This window comes from Pseudorca crassidens, chromosome 6 (assembly GCF_039906515.1).
Source record: "Pseudorca crassidens isolate mPseCra1 chromosome 6, mPseCra1.hap1, whole genome shotgun sequence".
NCBI classification, from domain to species: Eukaryota; Metazoa; Chordata; class Mammalia; order Artiodactyla; family Delphinidae; genus Pseudorca; species Pseudorca crassidens.
Window position 1 is genome coordinate 11332046 of NC_090301.1, and position 18172 is coordinate 11350217.

Genomic DNA, 18172 nt, shown 5'->3' on the forward strand with positions numbered 1-18172 from the left:
AAAACAAGTACATTATTAAAATTTTCTACATTCACCCAAGTCTACATGAGCATGACTATGCTAGTATTTCTAGGTCAACAGCTGACAGGTATTTCTCAGTGATGACCTATCTATAAAGGATTTATACTCATTAATAGTGTTTAAAGAAATAACACTATCCATATGCCTTAAGCAAAGAAACAGATAGTCCTGCAATTATTTACATCTTTTGAGGACTGTATGGTATATTCCATCTTAAAATTTGGTTTTACAAAACGTTTTAGCAAGAATTAGAACATATGCAACTGAGTCATTGAAAACAGGCATGCACAAGCTGCATGTGCAGACCACCGAGACACCAGAGCCTTTGTGAACCAGACAGATAATTTGGGTATGTGAGGGAGTATCAGATTTATGAGACATCAAATCCAATTTATTTAATCCTAGTTTGTTGTTGTTGTTTTTTAATTTAAGCACAAACTACTTTATAATGGCTTCCTCAGCCTAAGAATCAAATTCTTCATCACCACCTGTTTAGGCCCCATAGGATCTCACGCCTGATTAACTCTCCAAACTCATCTTACATCATCGCTCTTTCCAGCCACAAAGGCCCCCTCATGAAGTCTTCCCTGACCACCATTCCAAAGGGGTAACATTCCCCACACCAAAACTAATATAAACGTTATCACAATGTATTATTTATTTTCACAGACCTTTATCTCACAACTTCTAAATGTAAATTTCACGTGGCAGGAACCTTCTCTCCGATTTGCCACTATCTGTATTCTCAGTGCCTGCCAAACATAGAGCAGACACTAAATAAATATCTGGTGCATGGGTGGAAGCAACTTCCTAACAGCCCAGAAATATATGTACAGTGGAAATTATCTTTTTTTCCCCTTCGTTCTGTCTAAAATATACATGCTGACCTAGAACATTCAGCTTACCAACTTACACAGAAGTAATAAATTCAATGATCCAAATTCTCAAATCAAATTTAGGCCAAAGGTTAGCAAATTACACCTCCCAGGCTAAATCTGGCCTACAGCCTGTGTTTAAAGCTGAAGTTTCATTGGAACACAGCCATGTCCGCTTGTTTATCTATTGTCTAGGGCTGCTTTGCTAGGTAGCTGCAACAGAGACTGTATGATACAAAAGCCTAATATTTACTATCTGGCTCTTTATAGAAAAAGCTTGCCGATGCCTGAATTACATGCAACGTGGACTTACTATGATACCATCCCAGCATCCAAGAATAATAATGATTTAAATAGTATAATAAATAAAAGCCTGTTTTTGAGGTCTGTGTTATAATGTGCATGGGGAATAACAACAGAGAGATGAACATAAAATGAAAGAAGCCCTTCCCTGCAGGAAGAACTTTCCAAGAGTGAGGACTATCTAAGGGCCAATTTATTATACAAACCCATTCACTTGAGAATAAAGGAGAAAAGTACCAGAGTTTGAGTTTCAGGGAGAGAGTAACACTTTTCAAAATAACTGATAATTGGGGCTTCCCTGGTGGCGCAGTGGTTGAGAGTCCGCCTGCCGATGCAGGGGACACGGGTTCGTGCCCCGGTCCGGGAAGATCCCACGTGCCACGGAGCGGCTGGGCCCGTGAGCCATGGCCGCTGAGCCTGCGCGTCCAGAGCCTGTGTGTCCAGAGCCTGTGCTCCGCAACGGGACAGGCCACAGCAGTGAGAGGCCCACGTACCGCAAAAAAAAAAAAAAAAAAAAAAAAAACCTGATAATTACAAAGAAATAGAAAAGATAAAAGAAGAAAATATTTAGGATACTAGAGAGAAATTAAATGAAGTGGAAATAGCAATAAACCTTAACTGCAAGTGTTTGTGAGTTGTGAAGGAGACCGGCAGATCTAATTCAAACACCTACGGTAAGTCAGTATATACAACTCACAGCACACTCCCATGCCTTGTTTCATTTAATGTCTCTAATGTCAGAATTGCATTCCAGGTAGGTTGCAAAGAACCAAAACTCAGCCACATTTGATCAGATAAAACAAGTTTATGCAAAGTGAACAGTAACACTTAAAACATGGGAACCTGCACTGCAAACAGGAAGCCATCTGGGACCTAGGCAGTCTGATTACCTGTTTCCAAAGCCCTTCTCCACACCCCGCCCCCTGCAAACATATAGTTTATCACTTTTGTTTCTCATACTATGTCTAATCCCTGCTCTTGCTTATCTTAGTACATTTTTTTTTTCCTGTTTACTTGTTAAGACTGCACATGGCCCAACTACATACTGCCTTTTCGGTTAAGTGATTCACCTTTTCAGTCCAGCCTTTGTGAACCTTAATTCAATTTCGTAAAAGAGAGGATCTGATTAGTCCCTGGCCCCTAGGGTTAGGCATCCATTCTTAGTCCAAACAGCTGTGTGTTTTGTGTGTTGTGTGTGTGTTTTGTGGTTTTCCCAGGAGAGGGAGCCTTCCCGCCTTTCTTCAGTAAGGAGCATGAGCTTGCTAAGCTGCCCCTCGCCTCCTAAACACACATCTATTCATGAATGTGCTTTATAAATTATAAACAGCTTTAAAAATGTAAGATTTAGTATATTAGCAAAGGGACAAGTATTGGGGAAAGATTATCAACTGCCCTATTTTATCAAACTAAGATGACATATGTAAATTACCCTGTACCCGGTATTGCTCTTTCAATTTTGTATGCCATGTCTTTAGTAAGTTTCCATGTTTTAGCTAAATTTGCCATTTTTACTTTTGTGATTTCTTCCATTGCTTTTAGTCTATAAAGTCTCCACACATTTAAATGTTAAATATGTAGTCAGCTAACCTTAAACACTACCATTTAGTTTTGCCTGCCTTTTAGTTATGAAATAATCTGTTATACAGAAAAGTTGCAATTGTAGTGGAAAGAAGTCCCATGTACTGTTTACCTAGAGTCTCTAAGATTAACATTTGCTTTATCATTCTCTCTCCAAAAAAAGTTTTGGAACCATTTAAAGGTTCAGACATGAACCTTTTACCTCTAAATGTGTACCTCCTAAAAATGAGGACATTCTTTCCTATAACCGTAACACAATTATCAAAATCAGGAAATTAACACTTTATACTATTACTATCTAATCCACAGACTAACCATTATCTTAACAGTATCCTTAACAGCAAATGGAAAAAGTTCTCCTGGTACAGTATCCATAACTGTCTTGTCTCCTTTAATCGGGAACCGTTCCTTAGTCTGTTTTTGTCTTTAATGACCTTGACATCTCTGAAGAGTACAAGTCAGTTATTTTATAGTACGTTCCTTAATTTAGGTTTCCTCATAATTACATTTATGTTACGCATTTTGGGAAGGAATACCACATAAGTAATGTTGTATCCTTCCCAGTGCATCATATCAGGAAGCACATGATGTCAGTTTGTCCCATTCCTGGGGATGTTAACTTTAATCACTTGGTTAAAACAATATAGGCCAGATTTCTCCACAGTAAAGTCACTATTTTTCCCCTTAAGATTAATAAGTATCTTGTAGGGAAATACTTTGAGACTATTTTCTATATTTTTATGGCTTCCTAACTCTAAAATTTTTCTGAAACTTATCTTGGCGTACCATGTCAGTTAACATTCTAATTGATTCTCCATTTATTGAATAACGAATTCCTTCCACAGCAGACTGATGAACTTAATTTATTTTATAATAACTTCATATACATATTTAATATACATAAGGATTATAGTATATCTCAGGATCTATTCTACAGATCTAGTCTACTAGGCCCTGCACTAGCTTCAGATTACTGTAATTAATTACTTCAAGTTTACATTGCAAATTACTGCCTATAAACACAGAGACATATTTAGTATCTACTAGAGCCAATCCTATTTACTCCTTGCTTTATAAATTCTTTCCAGCTAGTTTTACTTTTTTTGAGCTTTTGGATAAACTTTAGAACCATTTTCTAAAATGGTATTAAAAAAAAAATTCCCACCAACGTTTTGGTTCCATTTGTTCTAAACTTAATTTGTGAAGTCTCTTAAAGCAAAGCATTCTCATTCCCTAAGACAGTATGAATCTGATAAGCAAGCTTGCCAAGAAGGAAAAATTACCAAAAGTTTATGTTTCTCTCCCTACAGGGCAAGTTTTACATTTTTTACATTTTTCAGAATATAACAAGAATAAACACAGAGGTGAGCAAGGGAGAATTGGGCAAGTTGGTCTGATACTTCATTTAGAACTGAATATTAAGAAGTTTTATTTACTTGTCTTGATATGAAGAACTGTCCGTGGATTATCAATGGTTTAGGGATAGCATCAATACCAGAGCACCACCTCTAGCATGAACACTACTCATCCACTGTTTAGCTTCATCTAAGGCTCAATAATAGTGATTGATTTGGACTGACATTCTATTGTCTGGTTGTCCTGGTGACTGAAGGCATGCATTTGCCAGGCACTTGACTAAGGTTGGGAATGTAGCCCTTGGCAAATGAACAGAGAGATTAACTGGCCCAAATGCAAAACAAGTCTCTGAAGTAAACGTGATCTGTACCGTATTCTACATAAATCAATCATGAGAAGAAGAAACATTTAGTTTTCTTTGAATATTTGAAAATAGACAGATGGCTCACAGGTTAATATAAGAAGAGGAAAAGGAAAATTTAGGGAAAGCTCTTCTAAGTAAAAATGAGATTTGCAGAAGTTATAGTAGGTTTCCAAAACAGATTATCTCATTGTCCAAAGGGGACAACTGAACATCAACAAGAATAACTGCTACTGACTGAAATAAGTCAAATAAACAATTTCACAATGATATCTATACATGACCAATTTATTGTATACACACACACACACACACCCTGACTGGTCACTGTGGGAGATGCTACAGAACTAACTCATTTTGAAAACAGTTAAATGTTGAGGACCATAAATGGCTTTGTTTATGTGCACTCTACTGATACTTATGAGAAACAGTTTTAATGTACTTTTTTTTTACTTTTTAGAAGCTTTATTGAGATATAATTTGTATAACATATAATTCACCTATTTAAAGTGTACAATTTAATGTTTTTAGTACATTCAAGAGTTGTGCCACCAGCACAGCTCAATTTTAGAACATTTTTATTATCGTCTAAAGAAATCCCATATCCATTAGCAGTCACTCTACATTACCCCTACTCCCACATCCTAGGCAATATTAATGTACTTTTAACAGCAATAAAACTATTGTATGTTAATGTAACTAACTTTTAATTGTAAAAATAGCTATATTTTCTAGAGCAAAAATTAGTGAGAAGAGTGGCACTGCTTTATATTTTTGCAAATTTCATTAATACCTGTTTAAATAGAAGACAGCTGATTTCTGATCAGCTTCTGCATTGTTATGTTATGTAGCTTCTGGAAAACTCCACTGTATAATCATGAGACTGGGAGTAAATACAGCAAATCAAGTCTTAGAATTATTATTAAAAAAATTTTGACCTCAGAGAACCCCTGTAAAGGTCTCAAGGATCCCCTTACAGGTTCCCAGACTAAGTTATCACCATTTTACAATCCCTACTAATGGACGTAGGCATAGAGTATCAGCCACCCCCTCTCAACACAGACAACAACACGAAAATGTGTTTCTCCACAAAAGAACACACCATCTAACCTATGAAACACTGAGTCTTCCCTCTTCCCCCAATTAAATGTGAATCTTAGGAAGCTACTAGATCCGACTATCAATTTATAGGCAACTGAGATGACAGAGGAACACTGACACTGCATGGATGGAATCAGCAAAATCGTGATAGTGGGACACTACTGAAAAATGACTGAGCTGAGAGAAGGAAAAAGGGAGGGGGAGAGAGAAGAGAATAACTGAAGGGGAAACTTATAGAATAAAAAAAAAAGTTAAAAGACAAGCAGAGCAGGTTCCACTTCCAGTAACGTCAGTGTAGCTCAAATTAAAACCCAGCTCCCAGAAATTAACAACTATAAACTCAGCACACATTATAAGGATTATCAGAAGACACTAGAAAGCAACCACAAGGTAAACAGATTCTGGAGAAGAGTCAACACCTGTAAGAAAGAAACAGCACTAAGTATCTACTCTTTTTTTAAAGATCATCATTTGAAAGCAGACCTCTGCCAAGCAGAGCTGCCAAAACTCAAGGAGAAATCTACAAATCTAAAAGGTTAAAGACAGAGTGCACAACCACAGCAACTGTAAAGTGAAGGGTATGTCCAAGAAGGGAGAGCTGCAAAACTTGCATAACAACTTTGCACAAATCTCTGGCTCACCCCTGATCGAGGAATGTACAGGGACAATTCAAAGCAGTTCAATTAAGGACTAAAAGAACTAAACAGAGATTTCAACTGGCTCCCACCAGGAAAGGCAGAGTTTGCTAAAGTAAAAAGTGAACAAAACAAACAAAACGAATACTTTCTGGACAAACAAGACAGAACCCAGAGGCTCTACAACCTACCATTTGCTGATGCTCTAGATATAATCCAAAATCACTAGATACACAAGAGAGTGTGATCCATAATCAAAAGAAAAGGCAATCAGTAGGTCCTTGTTGATTATCTATTTTATATATTGCAGTGTGTATATGTTAACCCCAAGCTCCTAATTTATCCTTCCCCCTCACCTTTCCCCTTTGGTAACCATAAGTTTGTTTTCTAAGTCTGTTTCTGCTTTGTAAGTAAATTCATTTGTAACATTTTTTTAGATTCTACATATACTTGATATCATATGATAAGTCTTCTGACTTACTTCACGTAGTACAATAATCTCTAGGTCCCCCATGTCTGCTGTAAATGGCATTATTTCATTCCTTTTTATGGCTGAGTAGTATTCCACTGTGTATATGTATCACATCTTTATTCATTCATCTGCTGATGAACACATGTTGTTTTCATGTCTTGGCTATTGTGAATAGTGCTTCTATGAACATAGGGATGCATCTATCTTTCTGAATTATAGTTTTGTCTGGATATATGTCGAGGAGAGGAATTGCTGGATCATAGGACAACTCTATTTTTAGCTTTTTGAGGAACCTCCATACTGTTTTCCATAGCAGCTGCACCAATTTACCTTTCTACCAAGAGTGTAGGAGGGGTCCCTTTTCTCCATACCCTTTCCAGTATTTTTTATTTGTAGAACAAAAAAAGCATTCTTAATTATTTTCTTTATATGAGTATGAATAAAAATCAAAACAGTGGTTGCCTCTGGAAAGGGGAGGGACTGAACAGGAAGAGATGTTAGGGGAACTCTGGGGGAATGATGGTCATGTTCTATATCTTTATAGGACTTTGGGTTACCAAACTGGATACATTTATCAAAACTCTTCCAAAGGTACAATTATGACTTTTACATTCACTGTGCATAAATTATACCTCAAAAAAATCTTAACAAATATCGAATTCTAATTAATGATATATATAAGATTTTAGGGGTGATATGAACTAATGTTTGCAAATTACTTTGAAATGCAAGAAAAATATAAGGTGGATGACCAAATGGAGACACACACAGATATTTGCTAGCGCAAATACAGCACCGTGTTTAATGTGCCTGCATAATTTTTAAAGTTTTATGTATTTCTCATAATAAAATGTTGAGAGGTGAGGGGGCAGAAGACAGCCAAATATGGCCATTGTGTTGTGGCTTTGAGCAGCCTCTGCCGGGGACAAGATCTTGCTATGGCCATCCATGAGAGGGGGGTATGAGAGACAACTTAGCAGATAACCCAACCAGGCCCCCCTCAAGCAGAGCAGCTACAGCGCTCACACTACCAGGAGGCCTTGCTCACCTTCAGTAAGACTTATGGCACCATACTGCAGTTAGGTGGCACAAGGCAGGACAGGTTCCAGTGCCAGAAGATGACTGCTCACACCCACCCCATCCTTGGAAAAATCCTAGCATCACAGGCCAGTAAGAGATCATCCCTGGGGAACTGGTGGAGCCCATGGTCTAGGAGAAAACTGACAAAAGATACCATCTAAATCTCTAAGAAGTTCCTGCCGGGCATGGCCTATGGCTACTACTACCCAAAGATGATCTTGCCTGTGCAGGATGGCTTGAATTTCATGAAACAGAACCAAAAAACCTTCGATGTCATCACCAATTCGTCAAAACTCTATGGCTCCAGAGCTTTTCTTAAGTTCCTTCTTACCAGCTCATTAAGCACCCTGCATCCAGATGGAATCTTCTGTTGCCAAGATGAATGCCAGTTGTTGGCTGTTGGTTGGTCCTAGCAACCAACTAGCATTCCTGCTCTATAGTAAGAACCCAACATTGATTTTCAGCAGCCTGGTAGCAGGTGATGCTGGAGCAATGGAAGACACATGTGAAAGACTACAACTCAGATATGTACCGGGAGAACTTGTACTATGAGTTTGACTGCAAAGCTTGGAATTCACCTCAACTGCTATGTTTCCCAGGGACTTGAGCTGGAAGGGCCCCCAGTTACAGTGTATCCAGCCCCAGAGTAACCACCTGGTCTGAGGCCCCCACTGTCCTGGCACAAACCTGACTTTATCCCACAGACCAAGTGGTTGGTACAGGCCCCAGGAAGTTGCCTGGTCCCAGCCAGGCCTAGGCAGGCCAAAGTCTGACCCATCTAGCCTCCAATCCTTTGTCAGAGTTTCAAAACCCATATTAACCACTCATAACATGTGAGCCTTACTTGCATCTCTATTCAAACATATGCTTAAGGGAAGAGAAAAAAGGAAATTTATGAAATAAAAGGAAACTTGAACACTGGCTATGTAATTAGATTACTATTAGTTTCTATGGATATGAAAACGATATGGAGTTATATATTCTTTTAAAGTCCTTTTTTAGAGATAACATCTAGTTCCTGAATTTACAGAGGAAAATTGTATGTCTCAGATCTGCTTCACATAATAAAAAAGGGACAGGAGTTTGGTACATTATTCTGTCTGCTGTGTAGATATATGAGCAGCTCCACAACAAAAAGTTTAAAAAAGAACAAAAAGAATGAATAATTTTATTTTTAATTAGATTCAAGTAAGATTTAAAAAAAAAAAAGATAACATACTTAATGGCAAGAAAGAAAGAACCAAAAGCTGAGAGATGAGAGGAAGCTAGAATGGCTGAAGCAAAGAGTTAGAAGGAAATAAATAATATGACCTGGGATACAAATGCAATAAAAAGTTAAATAAATGCTCAGAGTAGTTACAAACTACCGTCCAGCTCCTTCTACAATACTCTTGAGTTTTCAGTCATCACTCAGAAAGATCAACAAGCTACAATATGTACAAAACAAAGATAACATTTCCAACATTCTTTTTGTTAATTAGTATCATTAGATATTTCTCTGAAAGCCAACAACTAATATCAAAGAATGCAATCTGAATATTTTAAAGATTACTATGTCATTACTGATTTGATTCAGCAGAATTTTTAGAAACTTAACACCTCGCCTTTCTTTCAAAATAGAGGTCAAACTTTAAAATATGTGTTTCTTCATAAATATGCAGGAGTTAAACAAATAGCCTCTTTAATACAGAACATGCTTCGATATTTTAGCTAGATGGTTTTAAACCTCAAATATCTCACTAGGAATCTAGTCTCTCAAATAATTACATATTTTTAGTTAAAATTTTTTGAAATGTTACTATTATTATTGAATTAACTTTTCATACTGATTAATACCATCATATTGACTGTAATTCTGCAAAAATCTCCCTAAACTAAATTCAGTTCAAAGCACACCATTTTCCTATATACTTTTTTCCCCCTGAGCTTAGAAGTCAATGAAAAAGTACATTTGCACTTAAAACTGACATCTTACATCTACATAATACATCAGTTTTCAAAATGTTTTCACACGTACTACCTTCAAATCAACCTCATCAAATAGGCAGGACAGGTACTTCCCATAGTGTACAAAGGAAAATGAAGCTCAGGGAAAAGTAGTTTCCCCAAGGTAACAAGGCTTATCAATTAGTGGTGCCGAAACTAGACCACAGATTATTTTGAGTCTAGACTGGATGGAGCCTTTAGTTACTGTACTGGTTCTCTCAAAAGGTGGTCTGTAGCCATCAGCAACAGAATCACATGGGGCTTCTGGCTGAAAATGCAGACAGACACTCCTCTGCCCCACCCCACACCCAGGGTCAGAATCTCTGAGGAGTAAAGCCCAGGAATTTTTACAAATATAATAATAATAAAACAAATAAAATTAAAATAAAATTTAAAATAAACACATTTACATATATGTACACACACACACAAACACACACATTCATACATTCTCACTGCTCTAGGTATAATGAAGAAGTATATAAGATTATGCCATGGAAATGTCTATAATGTTTTGAAGGTAATAAGACCAATACAGAAGAAACTATGAGAGCAATAAAAAAAAATTGTGTAAAATCTTAGAGTCAATGCTATATTAAAAAAAAAAAAAAGCTTAAAGTATGGGGGGCAGGGGGGTGTTAGTCCCTGTGGGCTAAAATTCTCCTGAAAGACTTGATGGAAGGGTAAAAACTTTGATAGGTCTTGAAAAACAGATTCAGGATAAATGATTCAGCTTGAGCAAAATGGCAAGAAAAGTGGGATACAGAAACCACTGGCGTTCAAACATTTCTATTGGTAATGAAGCAAGAAAAAGATTAACTAGGAAAAGAAGCAAGGTTATAAAAGAATTTATATTGAGAACTGAAAACTTTGGAATTCCATAGACCAAGGAGTCTATAATCAACCACCTGCAGATCAAATTTGGGTCACTGGCCTATTTTTGTACTGCCCCTGATCATTTGGTTTATGCATATTTAAAGGGTTACTTTTTAAAGATTTTTTCTAACAAGAATATACAACAGAGACTGTACGTAGGTGGCCTTCAATATTTACCATCTGGCCATTTACAGAAACAGTTTTGCCAACCTCTGTACAGACAGCAAAGTAACTGTAGACCCTGGATTAATGAGTATGTAACTTAACTCTGCCACTCAATAGTGACATTTAATATGCTGTTACTAAAATAACTGCCAAATTTTACTAATATTATTTAAGCTCAGCATATAATTAAAATGCTCCAAGAGTTTAAATACATAAGCTAAAATTAATGTAAATGATGCTACTGTATTCTAAGAAAACTGAAAAATTCCCCTAATGAAACCACTCTGAACAAAAAGTCAAAAAAAAAATATTGATAATCCTTCTATACCTTCTACTATCTTAGATTCTGATTCAACAAACATCTGAATATCTATATTATTCTATAAGAAATATGCTGGGAGGGCTTCCCTGGTGGCGCAGTGGTTGAGAGTCCGCCTGCCGATGCAGGGGACACGGGTTCGTGCCCTGGTCCGGGAAGATCCCACATGCCGCAGAGCGGCTGGGCCCGTGAGCCATGACCGCTGAGCCTGTGCATACGGAGCCTGTGCTCCGCAATGGGAGAGGCCACAACAGTGAGAGGCCCGCGTGCCGCAAAAAAATAAATAAATAAAAAAATAAGAAATATGCTGGGAACTTTCACAGGTTGCTTGAGCTCAAATTATTCTAGCCTTTCTATATTAAGATACTGTTATTATTTTACACTTGTAGAAACTGAGGCTCAGAGGCATCTTGTCCATCGTTCTCAACCTTCCAAGTCCAAATCCAATCCTTTCTGCACAAGACCACTGCACTTCAAGTACTCTTTTAATAGGCCCAGCCCAAATTTTATCAATTTCCCTAGAGAGCTGCAGTTGGGTTAGATTGTTTAGTTTTTAATCAAACTTAAAAGAAATGAATACAACACTTTGAAACTACCTGACAGCTCCATGCCCTGATTCAGGATTAATTCAAAAGCTCATTGTCTTTACTATGGTAATGGCCTACGGGCTCTTTCTGATATTGGTCTTCTACTTTACAGAGTCCACTGTTCTGTATTGAGAATGACCATCACTTATTATAAGTTTATAAGACAGGATGATTTAGGAAATAACCATTAGTGTCCTATTTAACAGCATAATAGATTGAGTATAACATATCATAAAATGATACCTGAATATTCCAGCAAAACTGTCACAGCATGTGAATTTGGAACTCTAAATTTTTTAGGTATCAAAATATTTTTCTTTGTGGCAATGCTTGTTTCTGATTATAAAATAACTCCAATCTTCCCAAAGATGCAATTTAACTACACAAAAGGCCTAAAGAGCTGTCTCATAAAATAAAGCCTATTTAAGCCATAAGTATAACTTCTTGAAAAAAACTGTCTGCATAATCCCAAGCATTTACAACTCTAAACTGAAGGCCTTTCTCACTCTTATACCAAAATGGAACTGAAAAAAATGATTTTTACTGTCTCTCTCCCCTAGTAGACTGTAAACTTTACCTGAGGGCACGAATCACAGACAGTATCCCTAGCACCCAAGGACAATCCCTGGCACATGGTAGATGATTAATAAATCTCTGCTTCAAGAATGAAGAATGGGGCTTCCCTGGTGGCGCAGTGGTTGAGAATCTGCCTGCCAATGCAGGGGACACGGGTTCGAGCCCTGGTCTGGGAAGATCCCACATGCCGCGGAGCAACTAGGCCCGTGAGCCACTACTACTGAGCCTGAGCGTCTGGAGCCTGTGCTCCGCAAACAAGAGAGGCCGCGATAGTGAGAGGCCCGCGCACTGTGATGAAGAGTAGCCCCTGCTCACTGCACTAGAGAAAGCCCTCGCACAGAAACGAAGACCCAACACAGACAAAAATAAAAAATAAATAAATTTAAAAAAAAAAAGAATGAAGAATGAATCAATTATGAATGTTAACCAGGGAAAAAGCACACCTTACCTTATGGGTCTACTGTTTAAGAAGGATTTTTTTAAAACTTTAGCTTCTGGGTTGGGGGTTATTTTTTTTATCTAGCATAAAGATGATCAAATACTGTCAATGAATGCATGATTTTATTTCTACATGTAGATTTTATGCCTGTGGAGCATCAGCAGTAACCCTTTTACTCTCAGTCCTGAAACATAATTAGGAAGATTAATTTATTACTAGAAAAGAAAAACTGTATGGTTCAAAATAAAATTACTTCTACATTTTCCTTTTACTGAATTATCTATAGCACTGTTAGCCAGCCTTCCTTCCATTAAGTTTGATAATCAGAAGTTAACCCAATAGTGAAATTCCCTCAACTAGAGGACCATGGTTGACCCACAACATCATAAAAGAGGACATATGGAGCAAACCACTAAAGATTTTTTTTAAGTAACATCATGATACAAAAGAAAGCATTACAAGATAAATATGTGGAAATTTTTTGTGAAATATCTGACTTTTGGAAAAAATGTCAACACCAATAAACACAAAGTGCTTTGTTATAAAATATTTTACTAACATCTGGCAAGTATGTTCTATATCCTGATAATGTACGTATCTCCTCCAATGAACACACTGTAGGAGTCTAAGAATTCTAAAGTAATATTCAAGTAACTTGTAAACTACATCTGTAGATACTAATGATATGTTATAAACATCAAGGGTGTCCGTGATACATATTTATAAATACTAATAACATCATCCGCTTACCAGTTACCAACTCAGACCAATTCAGATGTACTTTATTAATGACTCAAATGCCGTGAGTAGTGCTGCCATCAGTTTTGTGACTTGCCAGAAACAGTGAACAATTCTTAGTAAAGTTCTCAATGAAAAGTGAAATCTTTCCCAGATATACAAATGTGTCAAGTCACTGCATCGACGGTCTCAATTAATGGCTTCCTGTATCCAAGCCCTCTGCCCTGTAACTTGGTAGTCCCCTCCCACACTTGACTCTGGACTTGGCAGCATGACTTCTGGCAATAAGTTGTTCACGGCTATTAATGAAAGCATATAAAACAGATTTAAGTTATACATGCAGACCGACTGTGAAAAGGTTTTTCCCACTTATAAAGGTCTGGAGGAACATCCAAAGCATATGGAATATAGGTTAACTCTATTCAACACCTTGTGAATCATCCAGCAACCATGGTGCTTGTCTGCTTAAGCCAGCAACGTTCCCTAATCGTAACAACCACACATGCCCCTCAGAACGTTAAAACTTCCTCATAGGGGTAGAAGATCCAAGACTTCTGGCAGTTAATATACTTTTTGATCTTTTAACTTCAGGCATGAACCCATTCATGCACAAGATGTATGACAGTATCTTCTTTTTAATCCAAAATTTATATGATTGAGTATGGTCCTTTTCAGACTACTGAGAGAGAACACACAGTGCAAATATGGCAACATAATTTGAAACAAAAAATAAAGATCTGTATTTTTTCTCTATGCATGTTATACTTAAGATTTAAATGTTTAAATAAGATAAACTGATAATAAAGCACTTGTACTTCAAGTCTATAGTTTTTTATTAAGTTGTACCAATCATCCTGCATTTCATGATATCAATCTTCACCTTCTATACATCTCTTGAAATTTTAAGAACACAGATATTGCTAATATTGTAAAGAATCAAATATACCTAGTCCAATACTTTGGTTCTAAGATGTCCTCAGGGACACAAGAAAGTATGTTTTTCTCCCCTAACAAGTAATTAAATGGTTGGTACACTTTCTAGCAGTAAGAACCATTGCAAATTTCTCTTTTTCTTTGTGCACTGTGTTTGCTCTGCCTGCAATATCTTTTCCTGCCAGCCTAAGTCCTAGTCACCCTCAAAAGCCAGCAAATGTTCAGCCCCCTCTGTGAGATCTTCCCAATCCTCTCCTTTTCACCAACAGATTGAGTCCCTCCTTCCACATTACTTTTGAAACTTCTTATTCTTTATCAGTAATTATCTAACACACTGTTGTAATTATTTGTTACATACCTGTCTCCCGAACTAGACCATGAGCCCTATGTCAGCTAAGCCTATGTGACATTTCTATAACTGTATCCAAGTACCTAGTACAGTGACTGCCATGGTGAGGGCTTTAAATGGCTTATTAATTTGCATGACTCTTTTTAGGATTTAAGATTCATAAATCCATTCCAGTCATCTCTATTGTTTGTATTTTGTTTCTACTATTTGATATAATGAGTTACCTAAAATTTCTTTTCATATATTCTAAATTTATTTTGATATTACAGCCTTAATAACTTCCTTCAGAAATCCTGTCATATGCAACAGTACGGCTGAACCTTGAGAACATTATGCCAAGTGAAATAAGCCAGTCACAGAAGAGCAGTACTACATGACTCCACTTAAATGAGGCATCTAAAACAGTCCAACTCACAGAAGCAGAAAACAGAATGGTGGTTGCTTCAATGGGTATAAAGTTCAGTTATGCAAGATGAGTAAGTTCTAAAGATCCATTTACAACACTCTGCCTATAGTTAACAATACTACATTTTACACTTAAAAATTTTTTAAGAGAGTACATCTCATGTCAAGTGTACTTACCACAATTTCAGAAAAAAAAGGTCCTTCAATCGTAGTATTCTGGAACCAGTCTCCACCTAATCTTATCTACTGACAGGTTTGAACGTTTTTTACTTACTTCTCCAATGCATTGTTTGTTACCTTTCCAGTTCTACTACTCGGACTTTATCTACTGTCAGCTGATTTTTAATCTAAGAACAGATAATATTTTTTCATTTCTGACTCCATTCTGATGTCCAAAATTTTGTATAGAAGGCCAAAATTCTAAGGAAGTAATTTAAAATATGCACTACTAGGCTAATCCCAAACTTTATACAAATAGTTCAAATTGTCTTTTAATCCAAAAATACATTTCTACACTTACTGTCATTACACACCTTCTGCCCTTTATCTTGCTTTAGATTTTCCTGTAATGTACCTACATCAGTCTGGAACTTGATTACTCAAGATAATTTTTTATCGGCAAAGTCTGGAAACTTCAAAGTGTGTGCTCAATTCTCTAAATCATGTATTTAAAAATATTTCATAATCTTAAATTTATACTTCTTTACTACTTTAGAACCATATACACACATGAATCACAAGTAGACAAGCAAGTTTAAGATGCTACTATCAAAGTGTTAGGGAAAAAAAGAGGCAGAGTACAAAACGCTTGCATATATCTTCTGAGGGTGAAAAAGAAGATTGAAATTAATAAAATCTTAAGACTTAAATTCTTTTCTGTGTCATATCAAAAACATGCCAAAAAAACCCCAAAATAACATGCAACCACTGTAGTACAACTAAAATAATATTTCCTTTCTAGGAAGTGATTAAAGTGTATATTAAATAATAATGGCTATTACTGATCAATTGGGTTGACTGGCTCATCCTTGCCCCAAGATTATAAAATATGCTTGCTTTCGCTGTTAATTTTATAGTTTTTTTTTTTAAATAGTAGACCACCACTTTTACTAAGAAAGCAAACAAAATGGAATTCCTGAAAGCCCATTAAAGCAGAGTAGAAAGAAAAGGCTCCCCTGCTAATCTTTACTGAGTTCCTCATGACGCTAGGCTGCCCCCTCAGCACTACGAACCTCCTCCCTACTGAGCACTGCTCAATATTAAACATCACATACATCTAAAGTTAAAAACGTAAAAAGCAAAGAGGGGTCCTCAAGTGAAAGCTGATCACACAACAGCCTAACAAAAGTTTACTACAATACCACAATGTTAATTCCCTTTCTCCCTCTCTTATTTTGTCTTTTAAAGCAAAAACTAACAGTTACTCCAATACTAGATGTCCTCCAAAAATGCCTTTTATATTCAATAGTGACAAAGTTTACACACAGGTTTCATCTCAGGCTTAAGGTAAAATATTTATGTAGTAGACATTAATTCTAAACACATTATTAAATGAGTACTTTCTACAACATCTAAATATAGAATACAAAAATAACTTTTTAGACAGTGAAAATTCACCATTCTAAGCAACTTATTAAATCTTATTAAAATGACTACCAACAAAAAAGTTGAAAATTGTAAAAAACACTTACTTCATTTCCATGTTTTTGAAGGAATTCAATTTCCTGTTGTGTGAATGTTGTCATGGAGATGGATTTCACCCTGTGTGGTGGATTTAACCCTCGCCTGAAAGATAAAATATTTTACAGATTTACTATTACAAACTATAGTATTTTAAAAATTATGTATCAGATAATTCAAAACATTTTTAATTAGCACACTTAAACTTGGAACAGTGTTTTCATTCCATAAACTACAAATATTTAAAAGTTATCTTAAACTATTAATCCCCACAATAGTTATGTCAATGTAAATTTAGTCAGACCCACACTAAATAATATATTTAAAGATAAATTCAAGTAACCACCTAGTTAGAAGCAAACAGTACCTGTAACACATGAGCTTCTTGGAAACACAAATATTGCTTTAGTGTATGTCTGATGGAAGGAGAATAATATATATATGAGGGGCTCAATGGTAAAGAATTCAAAGTTATTACTTAAATATTTTCATATTTCCTAAGAAAGTGACAATGATATGTCAGGTTTGGACGTTATCTGTTTCACATTTCGAAGTGGAGAAACGTTGTTAGGTTTTGTTGTTTTGCTTTAAGTTCTAAACTAATAAATTACTTTCCTTCCAGCTCTTGGTAAGTTATAAAATACAGTTATGAAGATTGCACAGTAGGAGAAACTGAACACAGCAATTTCATCCTAGTAAAACTTCCAAACTTAACTATGAAGAAACAACTACCATATGAATTACTTTCAAGTACCTTTACAACTAGCAATCACAAATTAAGGCTTTAACGATATCATCTAAATTTCCAAAAGTGAAAATTTAGCAAAGTCATTATTATTCCTTTAAAGCAGGACATTTTGTTTTCCAATTCATCTGTATTATGAGAATAAGACTAAATTCATCATATTCACAGCTTATTCATTTATGATATTTATCCTAACAAGTCCTATCTTGTTCCAAAACAATTTGAAAAGGAATTAACTTATTATTGTTCTCTCAGATTCCTCTGCTCCCTCCCTCACATTTAGCAACTTTGTCTCTCCTTATTCCCTAATACTGCCTCTACCCTTGTTCCAGCCAACCCTCTACCCTTCCATCTCCCTTATAGTATCCTTTCAATAAAAAAAGCAAAGGAATAACTTTCTAACAAGGAAATGTCAAACACTGCTACAAGGGTGTATGTTTGAATAAGAAAGTTTGGAGCAATGAATTATATCCCTGTACTTCTCAAATCATCAAATGAGGGAACCCCTGACTCCTAAAGTTACATACAGATGTAATCTCATGAAAGCACTGCACTGTATAGCTTACTCTCTCATACATCTCAAGGCCCTACC

At 36.2% G+C, this 18172-nt stretch overlaps 1 protein-coding gene across 11 annotated transcripts in view; it reads right to left on the bottom strand.

The window, feature by feature from the left end:
• The window catches only part of AGFG1 (ArfGAP with FG repeats 1), a 71329-nt gene that overhangs the window by 35934 nt on the left and 17223 nt on the right, over positions 1-18172 (bottom strand). For all 11 annotated transcript variants that reach the window (XM_067740333.1, XM_067740340.1, XM_067740335.1 and 8 more), the window contains exon 2: positions 16847-16940. In XM_067740333.1, the coding sequence (XP_067596434.1) occupies positions 16847-16940 (94 nt within the window). The remainder of the gene's footprint in view (positions 1-16846; positions 16941-18172) is intronic.